The 25,523-nt window shown below is 38.3% G+C and overlaps 1 protein-coding gene across 4 annotated transcripts in view; it reads right to left on the bottom strand.

Moving 5' to 3' along the window:
* Window positions 1-25,523, bottom strand: part of PIKFYVE (phosphoinositide kinase, FYVE-type zinc finger containing) — a 78,552-nt gene that overhangs the window by 24,895 nt on the left and 28,134 nt on the right. For 3 of the 4 annotated variants that reach the window (XM_032354607.1, XM_032354606.1, XM_032354605.1), the window contains exons 12-24: window positions 24,946-25,113; window positions 18,757-18,816; window positions 16,881-17,010; window positions 16,278-16,458; window positions 15,582-15,656; window positions 13,479-13,586; window positions 9,220-9,360; window positions 8,427-8,553; window positions 6,987-8,146; window positions 4,979-5,079; window positions 3,582-3,653; window positions 2,740-2,911; window positions 253-431 (exon numbers count right to left, since the gene is read on the bottom strand). In XM_032354607.1, the coding sequence (XP_032210498.1) occupies window positions 253-431; window positions 2,740-2,911; window positions 3,582-3,653; window positions 4,979-5,079; window positions 6,987-8,146; window positions 8,427-8,553; window positions 9,220-9,360; window positions 13,479-13,586; window positions 15,582-15,656; window positions 16,278-16,458; window positions 16,881-17,010; window positions 18,757-18,816; window positions 24,946-25,113 (2,674 nt within the window). The remainder of the gene's footprint in view (window positions 1-252; window positions 432-2,739; window positions 2,912-3,581; window positions 3,654-4,978; window positions 5,080-6,986; window positions 8,147-8,426; window positions 8,554-9,219; window positions 9,361-13,478; window positions 13,587-15,581; window positions 15,657-16,277; window positions 16,459-16,880; window positions 17,011-18,756; window positions 18,817-24,945; window positions 25,114-25,523) is intronic. The other variant, XM_032354609.1, reaches the window with a different exon arrangement.

The raw sequence follows: 25,523 nt of genomic DNA, 5'->3' as shown, positions 1-25,523 counted from the left end.
ATCACTTGCTAGCTCTCTCAGTGACCAATAAGCTCGAAAGTGAGCTAATAATCATAACTATTTCTTAAATTAAGGATGAAGTAAAATGACAACACTGAAAGCTCTTAGCACAGAGTATGACCCTCCACATCTGCAATGGTAGGGGTGGGGAACAACACACACCACAAAGTAATTCAATCCAGTTACAGAAGAAATGTCACAAAGCCTTCTAGGGAGTATGTGACTGTGTGTAAGATCACTCTGGCTCCTTACCTGAAAGATGCCACCATCTGATTATAGGAGAAATACTGGTGATAATCATGGTGGATGGAGTGACCACATGGCTCAGCATTGGCTCTGCGAGTGTACTGGTGCCCATAAAACCTAAGTTCAAGGTATTTTGCAAATGACATGGACCAGGACTCATTGGAAAGAGCAACAACTGGTGTTACCTGAAATTCATATAAATCATTTGTTATATAATCACATACTGAGAATCTTTTTTAAAAAATAATTTGTTTTCTTTTCTAGTACAAATCTAATATATTCTGAATGAAGAAAACTGGAAAAAGAAAGAAATGCTTCTAAGTGGCTAGAGTTAGGGATGGCTGGGGGAGCAGTATCACTGGTGATCCCACCCCCCCAGTATCAGTGTGCTAGTATATTTACTTTCTATGCATGCTTATGTATATTTATATGTATGTATATATGTGTATATATATGGAAATGAATACATAGGAGGTACCCAGACAGTGTATTTATAAATAAAAAGCCCTTCCTATAATTAGTTTCTTGTATTATTTTTACTTAGCAATGTCTCCTACGTATTTTCCCACATAAGATACTCTCATACAACTTGATTTTTAATAGCCATAGAGTATCCCATTATACGGACATCTAACCAATCCTTACTGATATGCTTTCAAGATATTACAAGTTTTTCTCTATTCTAATGATGCTCTGATGAACTTTCTTGTGTGTGTGTGTGTGTGTGTGTGTGTGTGTGTGTGCATAATTACTTACAAATATCCACAATTATTTCCTTGGAATAAATTAAGAAAAGTAGGAATTGGTAGGCCAAAGAGCATGAACATTTATGCAGTCTTTGACACTTTTTGCCACATTGTCTTCTATAACTGGGGTACTGGGAAGTGCCTGGGTGGCGCAGTGGGTTTTGTCTGCCTTCAGCTCAGCTGGATCCTGGGATCGAGTCCCAAGTGGGGCTCCCTGCTCAGTTGCGAGTGTGCTTCTCCCTCTTCCTCTGCCCCAACCCCCGCCCCCCACCACTTGCATTCCCTCTCTCTCTCAAGTAAATAAAATCTTAAAGGAAAAAAAAACTGGTGTATTTGTTTACACAATCTCTAACAATACCTGAGAATATCAATTTCCCCACTTTCTTACCAATCTCAGGAATTATAAACCTTTAAAATGTAATTTCTTAAAAACAAAATAAAACTACACTTACTGGTTTTCTTAACACTTCTCTGACTACTGAGCAAAATCTATTTGCACAAGTCTACTGGCCATTTCTGTTAAATTGCTTTGTTATGCCTTTTGCCCTTTTTCTATTATCATGCCTTACAGAAATTTAATACTAAGTATATTACTAGTTGGTCATATTATAAGTTTTTTGACACATGGAAGTTTTTTTCATTTTTGTGTAACATAAACTGTTTGCCTTTTCCTTTCTAACATAACCCCAAAGGCAAAAGTCTTGTTTTAAAATAAAGTACATACACCAAGGCATGTAAGATATACAAATCTAAGTTATTCATTTAATTCACTGCTCGATCTAGAGAAGTTCATATATTCCACAACAAAATACTACCCACTGTCTAAAAGGAACAAAAGGCCTATAAGAACAAGTATAAGAAAATAGATAATTACAAGAAATGATTTCATGGCTGTATGCTTGCTACTGCAGAATGAACAGACTTTGATTTTACATTCCTCGACCACTGACATTGATACAGGTCACACTATTATTTTATCTGTAATTCTCATATTTGCCTTCCAAAAGCACACTCCAAAATAAGCAAATGAAGTTATTAGACTTGGCATACGTTCACTGCAAACAATTTGGATAAAAAGTAAATATTAAAAGCATAATATTGTCACCAAGTACTTCCTCTAAAGTGGAAAAAGAAAAGTACACACAAGAAATAAAACACATGGTCTTTTTCTCAAGAGATCAAATTTTTAAATTTAATCTAATTTAATATTTTCATGTATGTGTTCCAAAATTCATTGTTTATGCACCACACCCAGTGCTCGGTGGAATACGTGCCTTCAAGACATCAATTTAAACAAGGTCTCAGCTGTATCTCTTAAGATAGGAATGTTGATATAGGCTCAAACAGACACAAACATCCTAGAGTGCTATCATTGTTGTGCTAAAAGTCTGTCTCCCCCACTAAAGGACAGGAGAGATGCCCAGGCCCTCACATAGTCCCTAGCACACAGACAGTGCTAAATAAGTGTCTGCTGAATAAATAAACATAACTGAAAATTGTCAACATATAATCTCTGTAATTTTACTGAACAAGGTATCTGTATGTTACCTAATTACTGATAAATTCTAAAATGAAAACTTCAAGAAATAAACACTAAATGCAATACCCAGCCCTGGAAGGTAAAATATAAAAGAGCTCAATTACGAATAAATCCAAAATAACACAGACCACCCCTTCCAAAAAGAACTATACAAATAAAGAAATAAATGATGTTGTATGAAATACTATAGCAACAGGGCATATTTACCTGTTTGCAGATTCTGCACCAGGAATAGGTAAGAATTGTATGTTGATATCCAGGCACTGGAGAATCCAACTCCTTCAGGATTATCTGCACGCAGCCTTGGCCATGGACAAAGCGCCGAATATGATGCACCATGGGGGTATCACAGAACATGCTAGGACACTGGTAAGAAGGCCTTTGACCAAAAGAAGTCCTCACATTAACCATGAAACCAGAAGCAATGTAGAGTGAATACTGGCTAATTAGAACTGTACTGTCCAGAAAGTACAGTATTTTCTCTAGAGCAATATTGATAACCGGTGGACGATCAGAGCAGGGTATCACCCACGTGGCTTGGTCCCCATAGCTGAGCATCCTGACTTCTCCTGCAGCTCAGTGATAGTTTCCACTTATTAAGCACCTTCTATTTGCTTAGCATTTTGAAAACATCAATTCATTTTACCTATGGAAATCCAGGATACTTCAGGAGCTTGCTATTCCCTGTAGAGGGGGGTGGTAAAAATTACTCTCTAACATGTAAATGGCAGAGGATAGCACTAAGACTTAAACCAAGGTCGAGCTGATCTCTATGCTTCTCCTGCCTCTCATTTCAATCACCGTAAAAACGGACATCCTTAAAAAATGTCTTAGGGATCACAGCATAATTAGACACTCAAAGATCTGAGGAATGAACTAGATAAGACATTCTGGGGTTGAATATGAAATTACTTCTTTGTATGGTATAGTCTGACATGTGGTATTGTAGAAGAGGCCGAATAATACTCCAACTCATGCTCATGTTTTAGGTTGAAATTCTGGGCATCAGAAAAGCATATATGGAATATAAGGAGAAAATCTGTTCTTACCTGAAACAGTATCTCTCTAAAAATATTCCTAATGTAAGATCATTCTTTCCATAAAATTCCATCGTTACAATCCTAGAATAAGACAACATTTCTTAGGAGTGTGTGTGTCATAAGAACCACACAGCCAGGACACGTCATGAGACTACAAACGGACTACCTGTTAAATAGCCTACAATGTAGTATATTAAAGTTGGCAATATTCCACTTTTCTTATAGAACAGAGTTAACTTCATCAGATAAAACAGTTTTGACTAGCCACAATGTATCTCCTTACCCACTCCCAGTCCATTAGTATCTTATCAAACTATATCAGGATGTATAAACAATAATAATGAATGACTGAAACAGCTGTGAGCCAGGAAGTTTCCTTTACAAAGCTGTTCTGTCCTATCACCATAAAATAGAAATCCTGTCTCCTGTTCTCTGGTCCACACCTTTACTGAGCACGGAGAACAGCAGCTCATATCCTTCCAGGAGAGCCGATTCCTGACGTTATGCCCAACTTATGAATGCCCACAAATAAGAGAATCGGGGCTATATACAGCACTGTTAAATTATTCAAGCCTTGGCCTGAGGAGTCCATAAATTCCCACAGAAAACTCCTATGGGTTCCTCAGCCCCAAGTCAGTCTGCTGGAGCTATACACACTAGAAGAATGATCTCACTGGTAGAAATAAAGTGTTTCTGGGGTCCACAGTTAAAATACAGAACACATTTTATCACAGAAACAGTGCTCCGAGAACAAGTTTTTAAAATTAAAGTACATAGTACTTTTAAAACTAAAGATAAACTATGTAATAAGTAGTCTTTTGTGACTACTATATCATTTTAAATGAACAGTTTATGATACTATAAGATGTTTTTCTATCAGTGTACTTATAATTAAGTTTTAGGAAAATCCATTAATAAGGCCAAAGACTACTTTTATGAAAATGATGCCTCACAGAAAACCTGCATAAGTTGTACACTATTATCACAATGACTAAAATTAGGTTGTATAGGGGTGCCTGGCTGGCTCAGTCGGAGGACTATGCAACTCCTTATCTCTGGGGTTGTAAGTTCGAGCCCCATGTTGCGTGTTGAGATTACTTAAAAATTTAAAAAAAAAATTTTTTTAAAGCAAACTAGCTTTTACGTATCAACTTCCTCATTTTTATACGTACAAATTTTCTTCCACCCCTCACATCCTTTTCACTCTTACTCAAGGTACTTCTCATTTACTCCTTACCCATGAACAAATACAAATTCCGTATTTAGTTCACAAATTTAAAAGTTCTATCAATTCGTATACATGCCATGTACCTAAAAACAGATTCTAATGGCTAAGATGTTTTTTTAAGTTGCTGGAATTCTGTTGTTAAATACAGTGCAACAGGGCAAGAGGAAAAGACTCCTACCAGGGACTGACACAGGCACTGGGGGCGTTGCTGGACTGGGCCGAAGAGCTGCTGAAGAGCACACACAGTCTCTGGTGGTTCACGGGGTTCAGACAGTCCACCTACAGGGGAAGGAGCGGATGAGTAACCAGAAGCCGCCCCACACTCCAACCCCAAGGCGTGCTTCTAATGCCCAACCTATGCCCCTCGATTTGCCTCCCACCATCACTGTGAGCGTGCCAGTGAAGACTAAAAACTGCCAGAAACTAAATATGAAGAAGAGGAGCAATTCATTTTTGAGACAGAACAATCCAAAAAGTTTAAGTTAATTTAAAAATACAAACAGATGTCTAAACAGCTTGTTTTCCTAAATACTCTTTAGTACTTACAAAACCACATTAAATTACTTTGGAAGTAAATAGTTAATGAACTAGATCCATATGAAACGATATGAACTGATGACTGAATAGAACATCAAGCTGAGAAATCCACATTCTCAGGGATTTACTTTATTTGTACTTTATATCTGTTCTTGGTCATTACAAAGGCAACATTTGCTCTCTGCTGAAAATAAAACAGTACAGAGGTAAATGAAGAAGTTCCAGAAATACATAAAGCCTCTCCTCCTTTGATGCTACCCCACCTCCCAGAGTGGTAACTTTGACCCTGTGATTAAAAACCATGCATTCTCGGGGACCTGGGTGGCTCAGTGGGTTAAAGCCTCTGCCTTCAGCTCAGGTCTTGATCCCGAGCCCTGGGATCGAGTCCCGCATCGGGCTCTCTGCTCAGCAGGGAACCTGCTTCCCTCTCTCTCTCTGCCTGCCTCTCTGCCTACTTGTGATCTGTCTGTCAAATAAATAAATAAAATCTTTAAAAAAAAAAAAAAAACCTCTCTTTGAGTTTACATGCATTTATACACAAAAACACCCACATAAAAGAATACACAGGTGATTTCGTTTTTCTAAGAATGAGAGGATGCTACATACAACACTACTTGTTTTTTAACACTTGAAAATATATCATGAGCTCTATCCAGGTGATTCAATGAGATCTAACTCATCCTTTTACTGCATCAACTAGAAACAAGGCTTCAGCAACTCTCCTTGTACATATAGTCCTACAAAATGTAAGCATTCCTTATAAAATGCTTACTTATTTCGGCAGAATAGGTTATAAAAGACTGGAATCCTGGACCATAGTTATATACATGTACATGGAAATAAAAATGGATCTCCTCATCACTTTCCATAAATTTACATAAATGTATATAAACACCAATTTATACACAATTTATTATAGATTTTTTCCACACCACATTAACTATGACTCTTACACTTTCCTTTTTTGCCAATCTCCCAAACACTAGTGTACCATACAGAAAACAGTATCCCATTATTATTTAGTACTTCCCCAACTCTGGGTGAAATTAGGCAACTTTTTATTTGTTCTATTAAACAATGTCATATCTTGATTTAGAGATGGATTTTTTCATTAGTTTTATTAGAAACACTACTAATAATGTGTCCATAAGCAAATCTTCCTTAATTTCTCAATTTGTGTTTAAAAAGAAGGAGGGCACTATCATCGTTAAATAACGTGAAGTGTTTTACGCTAAATAAATACATCTGACATTTTCTAAAAACACATCCATTTTCTGCGGGAACCTCCTGTCTTGCTCCCTCTCACAAGCTTATTAAAAGGATCAAGGACGCATCACGCCACACCCAAGTCAGCCTGCCACGGATCTGACCTAGCTCCACCCTTCCGCCTCCCGCCAAGCTCTTCCCATACCTGACTGCGAGCTCAGGGTGAAAATTTAAAAACCCAGTTTCATTACTTGATACTCCTACTTCATATTTAAAGCAATACATAAAACAGCTGACTCAAGGCAAAAAAAAAAAAAAAAAAAGGTACAGGAAGAAATGTTTACTAAATCTGCAATCTGTCATATTTGTGTGTGTGTGTGTTTTAAACATGCCACAGCACAGTTTTTCAACGGGTTCTAAACGTGCACCTGAAGTGGCCTCACCTTTGTCGACCACACCGCGTCATTCGGAATCAACCCCTTCTCTTCATCACCCTCAGTTCTGCTTCCTGATCTGCCGCTTGCTGTGCCAGGTACTTCCTTTGAATAAGCAAAAGGGTCTGCATTTTTTTGCTGAATTCTTCCTCCTCTGGCCCGGTAATCAGCCAGCATTCTACCCAAACTCTGGCTATCCCCAAGATGCTCAGCAATTCTAGTGCTCACTAGCTCGTGCGAGGGCAAGACTTGAATAGACTTGGCCTGAACGCTCCCATTCATGCCCTGAAGGCCGGAGAGATCCCTGAGCAGCTGCTTCTTCCGTCTGCTCTCCATTTCTTTGAACTCTTTGTTGAGGAGAGGAGACCAGTACACCTGCTCAGCAAAATAATCTCGGGTAGAGCATCTCATCCCCTTTTCAGTCAGAAGGAAGGGCTCCCGGAATGTGATTACTGGGGAGATACAGAGGATCACATCTTTCAATTCCTGCTTAAAGGCCAAAGAATAAGTCTTTCTTTTATCTTCAGAAGAGGTAACCTCCTCGGTCACATACAATCCAGTGTCATCCTGTAAAGGGTCTCTAAAGGTTCTCATCTGGCTTTTGGGATCCTGTAGCTCATCCGCGTGCTGCAAGGGCTCTGGCTGCTCCATGCCCAGGGCATCCTGCCGGTCGTCCACGTGGAGCGGCAACAGTGACTCCGGGACCGACGGAAAGAGAGCACAGGGGATCCCTGCCGCGCAAGCTGTCGTGGCATACTCTTGATGCTTCAAAGAGGCCGCATCCTGGATCACACTTTTATTTTCCTGGTCGCCCTTCTCAAACACAGTCCTCGATTCTAGCAAACTGCCGTCCTCGGAGGGCAGAAGCTCTGCGGGGAAGTCAGGCTCCCGGGTGAGGGGACTTCCGCTGGATGGCTCTTGTGCAGTCCCTTCGTCCTCCCGCCCCTCGATCAGAGAATGGAAGGAAGGGTTCTGTGCTAACGTGGGAGGCATAGCAAACTCATCCATGAGGAAGGAGATTTCTAGTTGAGAATGGTAAGCGACACAGATCATAAATATTAGGATTTCCTTAACTCGAGCCAGCTCATAATCAGAGCCTCCTCTAAGCTTGATTGTGCAACCCAGGTGCTGTGGACAGCCTTCAAAAAACATCAGTGTTTTGGTTTGCTCTACAAATAAACATAAAAAGTTTAAGAAGACTTAGGTGGCAATCCGTTAAAACCAGACAGAATTCATTCATTATCCTAACCTCTGTAAGAGAAAAACCTCTAAGTAAGACCACGGTTGCCAATATTCATCTAAGCACTGCTCACAGATACTAACATTATAACTAGCTGTTATTAACAGATAGTAGATATTAGTAGGACAAAGTAAACACTGTAGTACTAATGAGTTTACTCATTCCTCTTGTCCTCGATCTCAGGTGAATCTATGCTAAAGATCACTCACCACTAGGTAACTGAAACATCTGCATATAAAATTTGTGACAGGTGCCCAGGTGGGGTTTTGTAAGCAGCTGGTCCATCGACATTACTAAATCACCTTGGGTCATCCGACTGATTCGTTCTAAAACTTGCTAGAACACAGAAAAACATTATATTACAAAATTAGAGAAAAATAAAATTCTTAGTAAATTTTTTCTGGAAAATTAATATTAAAAAATAAACATCATCATTTCCTTAATTTTAATTACATAATTAAATCACATAATTTCCTTAATTTTAATCATATAACAATTCTTTTGGTTCTAGATTAGACTACAAGTAGTTGCCTAGCGATCAATATGTACCCACGAAAACAAACCAGATTCATACTAATAACATTATAAAAGGTATTTAAGCATCATGTATTGGCACAGAATACTGAGGAGGGAAGGGGAAACTTCCTAGAATTGACCTCTATTCTGAAGAGGGTAACTTTTCAAGAGAGAACATTTTCTACTTGTACAATTCCCTGAAAAAAAGGAAAGCTCAACAAGGACTACTTATTAACTAATATCTATTACACCTTTGGTCTTGTAAATAACTATAATGAGCGCTATATAATTAATTACACTTTCTTCCAGCCTGAGGTTCTCCAGTCTTAAATAATGAAATGGCTGTTGTGTCTACTGTCCTACTTTCAATATATGGAATAGCAAATAGATAATCAAAGACCCCTGCATATCAATCATGCATACATATAAATTTAAAAACTGAGATTTTAAAAAATGATATAAAAACAGAAAAATAAGAACACTCACTGATTTTACATTAATGACCAAAGTAATGCCATGTTCTAGTAACATGTCTTGGGCAATCCGAGATACTGTTTTTTCAACTAGAACCAATGTGGGTCGAACATCAACTATTCGCTGAACATAATTCTTCAAGAATTCCCTTTCCTGAGGAAAAAAAAACCATCAAAACTAATACAGCTGGTACAATTCAAGATCTAGAGATATTAAAATATCAGAATAGTTTGACAATTAATATAACCTAAGCCTAAATTCTTTTCATCCATAAGTAAGTCCAGAAGCAAGTCACTTCAAACAAAACCTAGAGTTTTATTCATAATTCTAAACTGCTGGTTATGCTAAAAAGAATTTCGGGGAAACTTTATTTTCTGACTTACTAATCATACTTTGATTTTCAGTTCTTAGTAACTTGTACTATGAAAGTCAAGAATCCAATTAGCTTGCTCTCAGATGTTAAAAAAATAATAATAATAAATAATAATAAATTTTAAAAATCTAACAGCCCAACTCCCCAATGAAAGCAATTTCTACTTTTTAAATTATAGATTCCCCATTATGTTCTGAAAGTAACCAGAGTAGCTCTTCTTTGGCTATCTAAATAAATAACTCTAACGATGCTATTTCAGCTTCCTCCTCATCTCAGTCTCCTAGCAGATTATATTCTACCCAGAACAGCCAGAGTTAAAGATCTAAAACACAAAGCTTAATACAATTGCTTGACAAAGGCTTATTTTCAAAGCAAATCAATACTGTTAAGTAATGACCAGAATTAAAATAATACAAATCACAGGGCGCCTGGGTGGCTCAGTTGGTTAAGCAACTGCCTTTGGCTCAGGTCATGATCCTGGAGTCCTGGATCAGGTCTGCATCAGGCTCTCTGCTCAGCAGGGAGTCTGCATCTCCCTCCGACCCTCCCCTTCTCCTGCTCTCTCTCTCTCTCATTCTCTCTCAAATAAATAAATAAAATCTTAAACAAACAAACAAACAACAATACAAATCACTAACTTTTTCATAAGATTTCTGGGCTCCACACAGGAGGACACCTGAATGTGTGAGCACGTCTGTCACTTCTGCTCCACACACCTAAAGTGTGTTCTGGGCAAGTCCGTATTCACAGCGAGTATCACCAGCAGCAGATGAGCCTGTTCCTGCAATGAACCTGCCAGGATGGAGTGTATTTCTACCTTTCCCTGTTTTATTGACAAAAACTGGACATTTTCAAAATCTCCCATTACTAACAAAAGAGTTTTTTTTCCCTTGAAATGTGTTAACTTCCTACTCTACTTATTACGTGGCAATTGAACAGCATTTTATCTTATTTTTAAATATTTTATTTATTTATTTGACAGAGAGCTAGACAGCACAGGTAGGCAGAGTGGCAGGCAGAGGGAGAGGGATAGGCGGGCTCTCCCCTGAGCAGGGAGCCCAGTGCAGGGCTCGATCACAGAACCCTGGGATCATGAGCTGAGCCAAAAGCAGCTGCCCAACCGACCCGCCACCCAGGTGCCCCCTAATAGCATTTTAAATGATGTTATTTTTGCTTCAAAAGCATACCTAGAAGACGTTGATTTTTTTTTTAATCTCTGGGCTTTGGCACAGGAATGGCAAATACACTTCCTCTCAGTCGCAACTGTAAACTGCCATGATTAAACACGAAATACCGTATTCCAAAGGAAGCCTGGTCCAAGCCCAGCAAGGAAAGGATATCAGGGAGTAGGCCATGAGCCCGGAGCAGGGCAGGGGCAGACCAACGGCCCAAGCAGTGTCAGCTCTGTGAAGACTCTGTGAAGCCACCGGCTGCTTATCTCCTTGCCCTTTGCTTCTCCTTCTCCTGATTCCAGGCAAACTTTGTTGATTGTGCTTTGCTTTACTGTGCTTTGCAGATACTGTATTTCTTACAAACTTGACGTTTGTGATAACCCCGTGTGGAACAGGTCCACTGGCTCCCTTCATATCTGCGCTTTTTTTTTCCAACAGCACTTGCTCACTTCATATCTGCATCACAATTTGGTAATTCTCATAGTTTTTAACATTTTCCAATATTATTATATTTGTTATGGTAATCTGTAATCAGTGATTATGAACAACCCCCTGAAAGCTTAGATGATGGCTAACACTTCTTAGCAATAAAGTATTTCTTTTTTTTTTTTTTTAAAGATTTTATTTATTTATTTGACAGACAGAAATCACAAGCAGATGGAGAGGCAGGCAGAGAGAGAGAGAGAGGGAAGCAGGCTCCCTGCTGAGCAGAGAGCCCGATGCGGGACTCGATCCCAGGACCCTGAGATCATGACCCGAGCCGAAGGCAGCGGCCTAATCCACTGAGCCACCCAGGCGCCCCAGCAATAAAGTATTTCTAAATTAAGGGGGGTGTGTGTGTATGTGTGTGTATAATTCTATTTGCATACTTATTGGACTACAGTAAAGCATTACCATAACTTTTATATGCATCAGGAGATGAAACAGATCATTTGATGAACTTTATTGCAATACTAGCTTTACTGCAGTGGTCTGCAACCAAACCTGCAATCTCTGAGGTATGCCTGTATCTACCAAAATTTCTGCTGCTTCTTTGGTTATTCCACACTGAGTGGACAAAAAAAGAGAGAGAGAGAGCTCAAATCAGCTGGTACTTTCTATCAATTCAAACTAAAAACTTTCACAGGGCAGGTGTTTAAGGTTTAAAAAACTATGTTTCAAAGCACAAACAATGTATTTTACCTTATAGCAAATTAAATCATGTTTCTTAAACACGTTTGCCCAGAGGATATTTCTCTAACACAAACAGACTTCAGTCCACTAACCTAATGCAGGAATGGAGTTACAATAGAGTGGATAAATTTAAATACACTTTTCTGTAAACACTAACCTGTGGATTTCAGTAATCCAGTTCATCCAAGACCTGCAATTTCATACATTTTAACAAATCCATTCAGGATAAGCCTTACAAGCAACACAGTTGTGATCTAATCCTATAAAAGTCTTCCAATGATACCTTCAGTGAGATTAAGAGAACTCCCAGCATCAAAAAATCTAAGACTCCAAAAACAATAATTGTGTTTTTCCCTATTCCTTGTATGAATTCACCACTGAGGAGTCACGCTATCAGGGATGGTAATGATCTAGTCAAAACCTGATTTTTGTTATACATAGCTGAATTCCAAGAGGAAACAACCCCAAGTAACAAAGCAGAATTCCAAAAAAACACAACTAAGTTTCTTCTGTTGCTTTTCTATGAATTCAGTACAAAAGTGACTGCTCCTACCACTCTCAGAAAATTGTCACCTATGGATATTCAAGTAATGCTTTTCGTAAATATTTCTGGAACTGAATATAAGCGTTTCTGCTAGAACATGATAAGACACATTCCTGAAAACCTCCCATTTTGAACAACTGCAAATGAAAATGCATAGCGTTTAGGGGAGAAAAGGAGTTGGGGCAAAAAACTTTTTAAACCAATGCAACTTCATATCCAGCCCACTAGCAAAAATAAGTCAATACCCTGCGATGAACTTGGACAGCCCACACAGGTGGCTCAGCACAGCTGGAGGCTGCCTGAATTTAAAATGTACAAAAGCAACTACTCAACAGTACAACCGGAAATGAGCTCTGAGCCGTGGGGCCACTGGGAGCCATCCAGGCAGGGATAGGGCTGCATCTCTCTGGGGTGAGAACACTTTCAGCAGAAAAGCACTTTTAGTTTCTTAAAACAGAGCCAAAAGCGTTTTAGCCTGTGTAGCAGCTGAGCTGAGGCTGAGGATTAGAATCCTCTGCAGCTCTTCCGGGTCCCTTAGTTAAGAAAAACCATAGAGAAACACACAATTTCCATCAGATGTTACTCCCCTTAACCAACCATGTAAAAGGTAACTGGCAGTCCAGAAACACGTGTTTTAGTAGGACAGACTCTATTAAAAACTAGGTATTGCCACTGGGGATCTGCTAAGTTAGAAAAATCCTTAAAGTAAATCAATAACCCAAGTGGGCAGAGAGGCCAGAATTTAGAGTTTCCCTTTTTCTTCCATATATTCCCCAAAAGTCGTACGTTCCCTTTAACAACTCTGAAACTCCAAAATAAGGAATGACAGAGGTTTTGATAAGCTTCCGAATACATAAAAGATGTCTTTTATAATAATTTTTTAAGTGAAACAAAAGCCATCAAGTTTCTTTCCCTGCCAAATAAAACCAGCTGGAATGAGTTACGAGTCTGCGAGCCCTACAGTACACAAAGACCCCTGCAGATCGCTTTTTTAGTCAGAAGTCCTTACCTGAAGCACAATAGGATCAATGCAAGTAAATTTAGTTTCTTCTCTGTAGAGATACTCAATGGAACACTTCAACAGAAGAATTTTGGGATTTTTAATACAAGAATTCATCTACAAAACATAAAATTAGTTAAAAGCTTTTTAAAGCCTGCACTTTACAGACCTCCTCTAATCGTATCTTTAAGTCATATTGTTTATAATTCTTTCTAAATAGACTATCTCCTTATATTTGTTCTGAAATACTCTCATGTAGTTCTTTTGTGGTATTCTTATATATTTTTTCAAAACAAATTGCTCAGAGCAAAGCAGACTTCCTCAAAAATTGGCTTTGCTTCACTAATTCTATTTTAACCTAATCCTCTACACTCTTTAAAGTTTTTTTGGTTTTGGGGGGGTTCCTAATATTTCAAGAAAAGGTATCAAGCCCTGGTATGGAAGAAAAGGGCTTAAAGACAGGATTCCTCATGAACTCGTAGAGATAAGCACTTTGAAAACATAATTTACCCTTTCTAAAATTCAAGAAGGAAAAAGGAGAGAGAAAAGAATGAAAACATTTCCTGAATAGATTCTAAGCAGTGATAAATTGGGAAGCCAAACCAAGTAACAAGAACTCAAAAAGGAAAACCTTAAAGTATCCAGAAGGGCAGACTCAGACAAAAACCCTAACCATATAACTAAAGCCACAAGCCCAACAGCCCAGGCCCTGCAATGGAAGTTCAGAGTGACCGTGCTTATACACTCTGAACTGGCAAATGGCTTTAAAGCAGTGAATGCAGCATTTGGGGAACTACGCTTGGGGATTTTTGTTCTTAGCAACTACAAATTAAAGACTATCTCTAAACATGGGCAGTGAAGCAAGACAGTCATTCATGCGTATGGTTCTACCACTCCCACATACAATTTTCAACTCTACCGAAAAGCTCAACATACTCTCCTCTTAATTCAATAGAGATCATTTAATTTGGCTTAAATTACTACCTTGATGGGTAATGTGCCTGTTTTAATAAGATTCTATGCAGAAATACTGACACTGGATCAAATCCAAGCATAGTTTTATTTATCAATGATCACTGACAATTTTCAGGAGGCTTCATGCCTTACAAAAAAAGGAATTAGTCTCTGCTTAGAGAAGAGTGAAAACAGGACTGTAGTTCGCCCATCAGGTTGCTCACACTAGAAATCTACCTAAGCTCTCACTGTAACCACATCAGTATCTCTGGAGGTGGGGGGTCAGGGTATCTCTATTTGCAGTGAGTTTCTGGAGGGATTCAGGAGCACAGCAAGTTCAAGAGAACTGCTAGATTGACGATTTTTCAAAATGTGATGATCAATGACACTGGGAACACATGCAGAACCTACTTTAAAAGCAGCCCCACGTTTTCCTTAGCCTCACACTCCCACAGCCTTATAATGAATGAGAATTTCTAGGGGTTGGGCTTAGGAATCCATGTATTTAACAAGGTCCACAGGGGACCCTGATGTACCATGCACTTTAAGAATCAGTGAACTTCAGAATAAAGATCAAGCCCCTAAATGGGATACAAAGCCCCTTGCCTGCTTTCTCCGGCCTCATCTCCTTTCTCATTTTGCACCTTAGGATCTCAGAGATTCCTTAATACACCAGGTTATTTCACCCCATTCCTTTATGCTAGTGCTAGAAAGAGGCCTCAGGCCTGAAGGCAAAGATAAAGGTGAGAAGGATAAGAGAACACCAGTGATAGTGCTACGGCTCTGCCCTAGAAGAGAGAACCAAGTTTTAAAATGCTAGGCCGCTGGAAGGACTCCCGTCTATTAGAGAAACCTTGTCTCCCTAAGATGTGGCAGGTCAAAGGAGAAATGAACCAGTGCCCTATCATTCTGTTGGTCTGGAAGCCTGACCTATCCTTTCCCTTCCTTCTCATCTCACGAAATCCTATTATCCAAATCCTAATCGTCATCAGCCCTGAAGACCTTACCCAAACTTCCAAAATTTCACCTCTAGAGCAGACACTGCTAACTGCTCCTTGCTATCCACTCTCCTTCTCGCCTATGATTAGGGCACCGCAACTCATTGGCTTGGTACAAGTCATTGTCTGCTGAACTTCACTGCTGAACAGATCACATTACCTTTTTATGTGCAATATTTTTGGTACAAACAAATCCATTGACAACCACAGAATCAAACTTCTTTCCACCTGGAATCTAATGAAACAAGAAAACAGAACTCAATGCTACATTATTAGAATCCAGTCAGATGGATGCTCTTATTTCCATTTTATTTATAATCAAATCAGAACAGAAAGTTCCAGGATATAATTCTTCCCTTCAACCAATAATTACTGAGATCTAGCATGATGATTTTTCCACCTCCCACTCTCTACAGTCTTATCTGGTACTCTAAAATACCCATATGACTGACCAAATTGGCAATTAAAACCATTACTGAATCAAACGTCACAGGCAAAAAATACATATAGGACTCCACTATCTAAATAAGGCAATTATCCACTGCTTTTTCTTAGAATATTAACAGTAATCTGTGGGAAGAGGTCTTCTCATAGATGATGTGTCAAGAAAAGGGAAGCAAAAGGAAACCACCTTTGGTTGGTTTCCCAAATGCATGCCCAACTCACCCCCTTCCATTCGGTTCTCAGTTCCTATGGGTGGCTTCTATGACCCCTAAGTGCACTGCTAACAAAGAGCAGACAGATAAACCACCACCCCCCCTTACTCAGAACCCCTTTTAGATTACCATTAGAGACAAATTACTACCAGGCCCATGCCACCAGTCCCGAGCACTAGAAACGCATTAGCAGAGCTCACTTTTTTAATATGGACAAACTGACGGATATCCATGTCATCGTCCCGGTTCTTGACATCAGGTCGGACTGTCTGAACCACCTGGCAGACCAGTGACACGATGATGTCCCTCCAGGATGGTGACAATGACTCATTATGGAGCAACTGCTGGAGTAGTGCCATCATGTGGTTATGATTAGCTGAACTACAAAAATGTCAGAAGAAAGAGGTTTGCAGTTATTACTGCCAGAGACAATAATTCTGAAGATGCAATAAGCAGTCTACAAACAAATAAGCATAGGAATTATGGCTCAAAGACAAGATCTTCCCAAGCCAATCTTATTTCATCTGTACCTTCATGATTTTATACATGAATGAAATCTGTGAGTATCTTCAATTAAGATAACCCCTTTAATTCAACGAAATGTTAATACATAAATTACAATTGGGACAGACAATCACAGTTTAGGACTCTTGTTTTATAAGAAATTTCATCAGAACAGGCTTTATTTCCTAAGTAATCTTAGTATTTTTGACTTTATAAGGAAGAACAACTACTCGTATCCCCATCAAGTCATTGAAAATTATAAAAATGGGAGATTAACACCCAAAAGTCCCCTGCCTTACAGCAACCTCTCCATGGCTTGTTTCTCTCCATTCTCCTCCCTCAGCAGCTCCAGGTTGTTATGATGCCAGCCCAAAGGTGTGAAAGGCAGCTCTTTGGATTTCTCCTCAACTCGACGATTAAATAAGGATTCTGAGTGTAAAATAAGAAATCGTACTTCACCATTATGTTTTACGCCATGCTCTTAATAGATTTAGAAAGCGCCGATTTATCTTTTTAAGTTTTTAAACTCGGCCAATTCAAACTATTGGTACAAAAAGGCAAGGACATGTGTAAATACACAAAAAAATCAAGTGTGAGTTCGATTTCCAATATTCACAACCATCAAAATCAGAGACAGAACAGGGAAAAGCAAATTCACATAAGTGACTAGGACGCTCAAGCCAATAATTATAAATATAGCTTCTGAAAAAAAAGAGATTTTTACCGTCCTTTTACTTCACTGGGGACATTAAAAAATAAAGGGGCTGACTTTCCCTGTAAAATCACAAACTAAAAACTGCATTCAACAGAACTCTGAGTGCTGGCAGAACGACACGTGACAATGTGGGTGCTGAACTTTAAAGAGGAAAGCTCAGCCCTGATACGTATGAACCAGTACACAACAGTGTAGACAGTCTATTCTGATAATTCTTTATAGTGTTTCTTTCTCAATATTAGAACAAAGGCCTTTTTCAAAGCAAAACCTTTACAGATCAAACCCAAAAATGAACTATAAAGAAATATTAAAACATGATAACAATTTACATAAAATTTTATAAAATCCTTAAGTTTTTAAAAAGAATGAAAAGGCATCTAGACAAAAAACAGATTATATCAAAAGCTTTGCAAAAAGGAGGGGCAACTGGATGGCTCAGTCAGCTGAGGGTCTGCCTTTGGCTCAGGTCAGGATCCCAGGATCCTGCAATCTAGCCCCACATCGGGCTCCCTGCTCGGCAGGAAGTCTGCTTCTTTCTCCCACTCGCCCTCTGTGTGCTCTCTCTCTCTCTCAAATAAATAAAATCTTTTAAAAAAAAAAAAGCTTTGCAAAAAGGATGCTCACTCTGTAATTACTGAAAAATGTGACTAAATAAATGGAAAAAAGCAGGAAATGCTTACAAAAATTCTCTAATCTATCCCCCTCTTAAAGCAAACCAACCAAACAAAAAAACTTTCAACTGAACAGCACTACAAAGCATGTGTCCACAATACAAGGTACAAAAAAATTATACATTTTAATTATGTAAACAGCTGGCCTATATAAACTTCCAGTTGAACCAGATGTTCAGAGATGAATTTAGAAACACTGCTAAGTTATGAAAACTTAACTGAGGTCTAAGCTGTGGAGTGTTATGAACTACTTAAGAATGTCCTTACTCCACAGTAAGCTAAGTAGGGAGGTGTCAGAGAAGGCTGTCTTCTTCTATAGTGTCTTGTCCCCAAGAAATCAATCGGCAAAGTTAGTTCTTTCTCTCTTCTCCCCATTTCTCTTTCCAATTGCACAGGGCAGGCAGGGTCCTCAAATGGACGAGCTCTCCCTGGGGGCTTCGGGACCAGTTTCAGAATTCTTGATGATATATATATATCAATACTTAATTTTATATTCATGATTTGGAAGGCATTAAACTATGCCTTTCAAAGAATAAAATTTAAATTCTATAAAAGCTTTTAAACAGTTGCTTTTCACATCAGAGATCTTCTCTCGAACCAAGTCCAAATTTATATTCTTCATTCCCAACATCCTCAGAGTTACTATACATATAAAAACTGTGTTCCCATGGTACTAAAATAACCAAATTTGTTTTCGGTACTTGTTAGGTGCCCTTCAATATGCGAAGCCCTAAGTACACCCTCACAAGTAAGACACACTGTCCCATGTACAGCTTTTGATAGAATTACCTTTGATGAAGGCGTCACTTATTGAGAGTTGTTGTCCTCCATTGTCAGAAATCAAATACTCTGCATACCAGGGAGAGAGCAGAGGAGGAAGAAAAGGAGAGACTTATGACTGCAACATGCCAGCGTAGTTATAGAGAGAACACACCTACGCACAAAGTATGACTCATACTAAACCCAACACTGCCCAGCCAACTGAAGAAAGCTTTAGACTAGAATGCATCATTATACTTAATCCATACACTTCAAACCAAACTTAATAGACTTGAATAATAACAACAGAACCTTGAAGGAGTCATGTCAGATAATCCTTAACAGACTGCTTTTCCCTTATCAAAGCTGAGCCAGTGTATGAAAATTGAGATCTTCAGTAATTTAGGTATGACAAGCCTAAAAATATACATTATTTTTCTCATGTATAACAGTACGATTTCACAAATAACTCTGTCTATATACAAAATAGTTTATAGAGAAGCCACCTGAAAAAATAGGTTTTTTTTTTCAAATTTCAGACTATACACTACAAAAAATTAATACAGAAGCGATACTGGCAGGGAATAAAGATTTAACTCATCAGAATTTTTATGTGCTTTCGAATTAGGGTTTTTCAAAATTCTAACCAAACACTGCCAAATAGTTGCCATAACTGAACATGGGCTGTGTTCATTTAGAATTTTAGAATATTACTTTTCTCACGAGTGAAACTTATTCTTTACTTCCCCATGAACTTTTCTTTGCATCTGTGACCAAGCATAGCTCAAGTGAGGTTCTTTCTACTATGCAAACAAAACCACAATGTATTTTAAGCCTTTTAAAATAAAGGTTCTCCAAAAAATTCTTTCCAAGTAGATTTCACTTATAACAAATGAGCTTCAGAAGTTGCTATGTTTATATGCCAATATGCTCATCCTTTGAAGAAAAGCAGAGAAAAAGTTTTACATTGGAAATTCAAAGTATACGATGCCAAATACAATAAATCAAGTATATGGACAAATAAAAACAGATGTTGTACCTTTTTCCCACACCTCCTGCACAGAAACGAATAATGGCAATCTGTTTGTTCAACCAACATATTGGCTTTACGAGCTTTACTTTTCATACTAAAGATTAAGTGTGTCTGTGTGTGTGTGTGTGTGTGTGTGTAAAATGATTTTGAAACATACAGAAAATCCTATATCCCCTTCACCTACATTTCACAATTGTTAACATTCCATATCTGATTTCTCTCTATATATATGTATGGATTTTCCCTAACCATTTGAAGTTACATACATCATGACCCTTGACCACTAATACTTCAGCATACATTTCTCAAAAATGAGGACATTCTTCTGTATAGACACAATACCATTTACAAACTTAAGAAAATTTGGACCATGTCTTCAAAGAAAAAAAAGAAACTGATAGTGTCTTCATATGATGAAATTTGTGCATATTCTTCAAATTTATCTAACTGTCCCCAAAATGCTTTAATAAATTTTTTGCCTCAAACCTGGATCCAATCAGGTTCATATGCTGATTTCCTTTATTCTCTTTTGGTCCAAAGCAAACCTCCTACGTTTTTACTTTGTCAGGATACTGAATTTTAAAAGAACCCAGGCCAAACGTCCTGTGGAATGTCCCATTTTCCCGAGTCAGTTGGATTGTTTCCATTTGGTGCTGTTTAACTTGCTCCTATAGCTTTTCCTACACATGGGAATTTAGATCTAGAAGCTTACAAAAACTATATGATTCTCACTTCTCTAGGTTCTACACACTAACTTAATCAAGAATGGTTCAGAATCCTGCTGATATATATGTATTTTAGTTGTACAACTCTCCAAGTTTTACCAATAGTGAAAAACTAATCAAGCAAGAAGATCGTAATGTTCCAGTTTTACAAGTTTATGAAAATGTAGGGTTTGCTTGCAGAAGATAAAAACACCAGATTTTTTTTTTAAATACAGATATGTCAATCAAGTTTAGAAATCCAAATTTCCTCAGCCCTGGAAGATAAAGGATGATTCCTAAGAAAATATTTTATAAATATTACCTTTAACTTTCAGGAAAAGATAACCACCCATTCCCATTTACACTCTAAAAGGAAGGAAAACCAGAGGAAGAGGGTATATCACTACTCTTTCACCTCACTAACAGTTGGCTCTGACAATCTTTACTTTCTGGTAATCAGTGTTAATGTTAACTACAATGCAGAAAAAATACATTATTGTACTTCAACTTCACAAGAAAAACAAAAGAACCATTCTTGTTAGTATGCTAAAAACTAATAGGAGAGAACTGTGAAAGCCAGAAACATTCATTAAGGGATTCAGAAAGGCCTTAGATTTTAGAGTCTCTAGGTCACATAGGGCCTGTATGCCCTACAGCATAAACTATGAGCATGCCTTTCCTGTTCCTACCAGGTTACTCCTTCAACATTTGGCACAACCATTACACAAAGTACATGTTATATTAACAGTGACATCATGAAGTTCTTACATTCACCAAACACACGAATAACCTATGTGTGCTTTTTGTAGACTCACAGAGACTCCAGAACCTGTGCTTTTAAAAGGCAGATAGAACTACTGCCTGTAACTTCCTCCTTAACATATTTCAAGTGTGAAATTGTCCTCTTTGTGCACAAGGTTACTGAGACCATCAAATGTCTTATTAACATAAAAGACAACAGTCTCTACCACAGTCTCCTGAGCTGACAATCTCATACCACCATAAAAGAAGGAAATGGGATTACTGTGGAAAGATGCAATTTTAGTTAACCAACGCTGGTGCCCAGTCACCACCAATCCCTTTTCTAAATACCACAGAACATCCTCTGAATTTTTTTCTACAATTTTACCAACTTCCAAAGTCAAATCAACAACCTATTTTTTACAAAATTTTAATGCCTCTGTCACTACAATCAGCTGAACCCCTCCTTTTCTTTTTAGTTCTCCAAAGATAACAAACTCTGGCCCCATGATCACAGCTCTAAATTCTTTCAATAGTCTGATATATATTTTGCCTGCACCTGGCCAAAGACTTACTTAAAATAATCAGGTATTCTCTAACTTCTCTTCATCATCTTGGACTTTTTGGACTTTACTTTCCTTTTAGCCATATACATTCTTTCCTGATAAAATTATCTGGATGGGGGCAAGGAGGAGAAGCTTCAGTTAATATTATATATCACCTTCCCCATATTACTGCCCTGATTTTCTTTCTTTAAACCACAATTTTAAAAATCTTCTCTGAGATGTTCTCGGCATTTATTCCATCCATCAATGCAATCTGGACTTGTGCTATCCTGTCATTTTTATTTTTTTTTAAGTGCTGGCCCCTCTTTCAGATTCATCCTCCTATAAAAGTTATCTCTCACAACTTCTATAGACAATCTTTTTAATGGGTTGAGAGCAGGAACACCTCGGTGGCTAAGATGGTTAAAGCCTCTGACTTTGGCTCAAGTCATGATCCCAGGGTCCTGGGATCGAGTCCCGCATCTGGCTCCTTGCTTGGCGGGAAGCCTGCTTCTCCCTCTGCCTACTGCTCTCCCTTCCTGTGTTCTCTCTGTCTAACAAATAAATAAATAAAATCTCTCTAAAAAGTAAATAAAGGGTTAAGAGCAGAGAGGTTGCAGAAGAGTCACTGTGATTTTTTTTTTTTCCAACTGTGGATGCTTCCCCTTTAATTTTCCTTAGGGATACAATTTGAGATCATACTGTACAAATGTCAGTATTGAAGTTCTCTGTTCCATTCCATTCCAATATTAGGAAGTCAAGCACCCTGAAGCAAATTGTCTGACTGTGCTCAGCAGTCCGTCTTTTGCTATCATAAATACTATGATGACAGGTTACTTTCTTCACCGTTTTCATAATTTCCTAATCTTCCAAGACACAAAATCATCATGTCAAAAATTTCACGATCTACTTTCAGCAAAACGAAACTGCATTGCCAACACGTGTCCAAAGGATATCCTCCATCATAAGAGATGCCAGCTCTGACCCATATCTGTCACTTCTATTACAAAAGAATCACCCAGTATGCTCCAGGGAACCAGACTAGAGTTCATCTCACCCAAGTGTCCCATCTATTCCACTGTCCTTTCGTACTCACCACACTCTCCACCACGCTTACCATTGTTTTGCGGATCCCCATAAAGACATGTCTCTGACTCACGTTCAACACTAGGCAAGTCTCCTCTTTCACTGCATCCTCTTTAAATTTCTATTTTTTAATAGGATATACCTTTTTATTATAACTTTTTGTTGTTTTAATTTTATTTAAATTCCAATTAATTAACATACAGTATAATATTAATTTCAGGAGTAGAATTTAGTGATCATCATTTACATAGAACACCCAGTGCCCATCACAAGTGCTCTGCCTAATACCCATTCCCCACTTAGCTCATCCCCTGCCCACCTCCCCTTCAGCACCCCTCAGGTTGTTCTCTATACTTATGTCTGTTTTATGGTTTGCTTCTCCCGCCCCCCACCATTACTGTAACCCTTAAAAGCTTTTTTACCACATCTTGAGGATAATGGTTACTACTGACAGCCATTAAAAATTTGTTATAGAAATGGGAGTTTGTTCCAAATTATTTTAGAATAGATGTTTAGGTTCAAAAGCTTCTCTTTTCTGACCATATCTTTAGACTCAGAATAGGAAGTGGCAAGGAAATCAGACAAGCATTTCCAATCTAAGGAAAGAATTCAACTTTAGAGGGCTGTTAAAAATCCAAACTTCAGGTGAAATCATGGAATAAATGGTTTCATCTTTATAATGATTTTTTAGTTACTAGAACATAATGAAATCTTACAAGTACTTACTTACTTATGTATTTTTTATTTATTTCCTTTTACATAATTCCTCTCTAGGGCTAAAATTTAATTTGGCTGTTAGTTCTTTCCAACAGGGTAAACCTCGAAATTCATTTTTAAAAAGCATTTCATATATGATCTCGCTGATATGTGAAATCTGAGAAACAAGACAGAGGATCATAGGGGAAGAGAGGAAAAAATGAAACAAGAAGAAACCAGGGAGGGAGACAAACCATAAGAGACTTATAATCTCAGGAAACAAACTGAGGGCTGCTGGAGGGGAGGGAGGAGGGCGGGAGGGGTTGTTCGGTGACGGACACCGGGGCGGGCGTGTGCTGTGGTGAGTGCTGTGAAGTGTGTAAGTCTGATGATTCACAGACCTGTACCTCTGAAACAAATAATCCATTATATGTTAATTTAAAAATGACATAAAATGAAAATACAAAAATAAAAAGCATCTCATTTTTTATATACTGCTGTATTAGATTTTGGTAATGATTTATCTTATTTTTCCTTTTATACCAAATGTCTTCTGAATATGGTCATTATTATTTTTGAGTCAGTAGAATAAACCCTCATTTAAGACAACTAAAAATATCAAAATAACAAATTCACTTTGTATTACTCAGAGAAGAAACCTTTTTTTTTTAATACAGCATATACACACAAGCATATTTTTTTGCTGGACAAAAGAATGATATTTTATTTATTAACAACAGAAAATATAACTACTGCGTGGCCTGGGAATACATGTGAGAGTCTGATCGACACGATCCTTCCCTGCAGACAAACATCTGTGAGAAGCTTCATCATGGTTAGAAACCATGCAAAAAATACAATGATATCAGGAAAGAAATGTGCATCTTCAGTCTGTTCTTTCCATAGCAAACATTTTAAATCATAGTAGAAAGATGTTTTGTATTGTGTGTTTCCCCCTAATACAGTTCAAGCACCTAAAAAGGTTTAGTGAAATACTACATTACTGGTTAATAGCATAAGCAAATAGGCTTTAAAATGTTAAATAAAGAAAGAGAAATGAATAGAGCAGAACATCCATGTTATAAATGCAAAGAAATGCCACCTTGGAAGTTGCACATTATGCTAAGGGAAGAGCAGTAGTAGTAGTAGATCCTTTTAAAGATGTAGTTCCTTTTAAAGACTATAAGCTTTAAATTGGGTGTGGTGGTACTGTGGGAGAAAATGAGAAATAAAAGGAACCAACCAAAAAAAGTGTGGGGAGGCGGTGTGGAGAAAACGAGAAAGGGGGAACAAAACCCACACCGAATCCCTTCCGCCACATGGGACGGGGAAGCCAGGAAGACAGGCTGGCATGAGATCGTGTGGCCCAGCTCTCCAGCCTGTGCCCGGATTCCAGATGGTGACTACCTCCTACCTTTTTGGTCAGCAGGGTGAGGGGGCACATGTGGGTACTTGGAGGGCTTCTTGATATGGAAGTTCACGTTGTCCAGCTCCACGTTCAGGCTGATGGAAGCGGCTGAGTCACTGTCCACTGTGGACTGGAAGCTGCTGACTGATGTGCGCTTGCTAGGACTGGCAGAATCTTTTAGTGTCAGGGAGGGGAAAGAAATATAGGGAGAGGAGGGGAGTAAAAATGGGTTTCATCAGGGTATTGGAGGAAAGGAGAAAAATGTTCTTTTAATAGACAAGGCCAATGTGCAATACCAAAATGGATACAGTATTTTCATGTACTTCTGTGGAGACTTAATAAAAATTGGAACACATAAAATATATGATGAATTTTTAAGATGGAGAAATCTATTGGAGGTTCTGCAGAGAGAGAGTCTGATATCATAGTGAAGAGGTGAGAAAGTTGTCTGCTGCGATATTATTAGCTCAGAGTTATTTTTAAGCTGCTGCAAACTACAGACTATGGCAAAAATCTGAAAACGCCAGTAGCCTAACAAGTTGGTTTCTTAAGAAAATACTGTATCTAGAACGAAGATTGCTATC

Source organism: Mustela erminea, chromosome 8, assembly GCF_009829155.1.
Source record: "Mustela erminea isolate mMusErm1 chromosome 8, mMusErm1.Pri, whole genome shotgun sequence".
In the NCBI taxonomy this organism is placed as follows: domain Eukaryota; kingdom Metazoa; phylum Chordata; class Mammalia; order Carnivora; family Mustelidae; genus Mustela; species Mustela erminea.
This window is presented reverse-complemented; position numbering and strand designations above follow the sequence as displayed.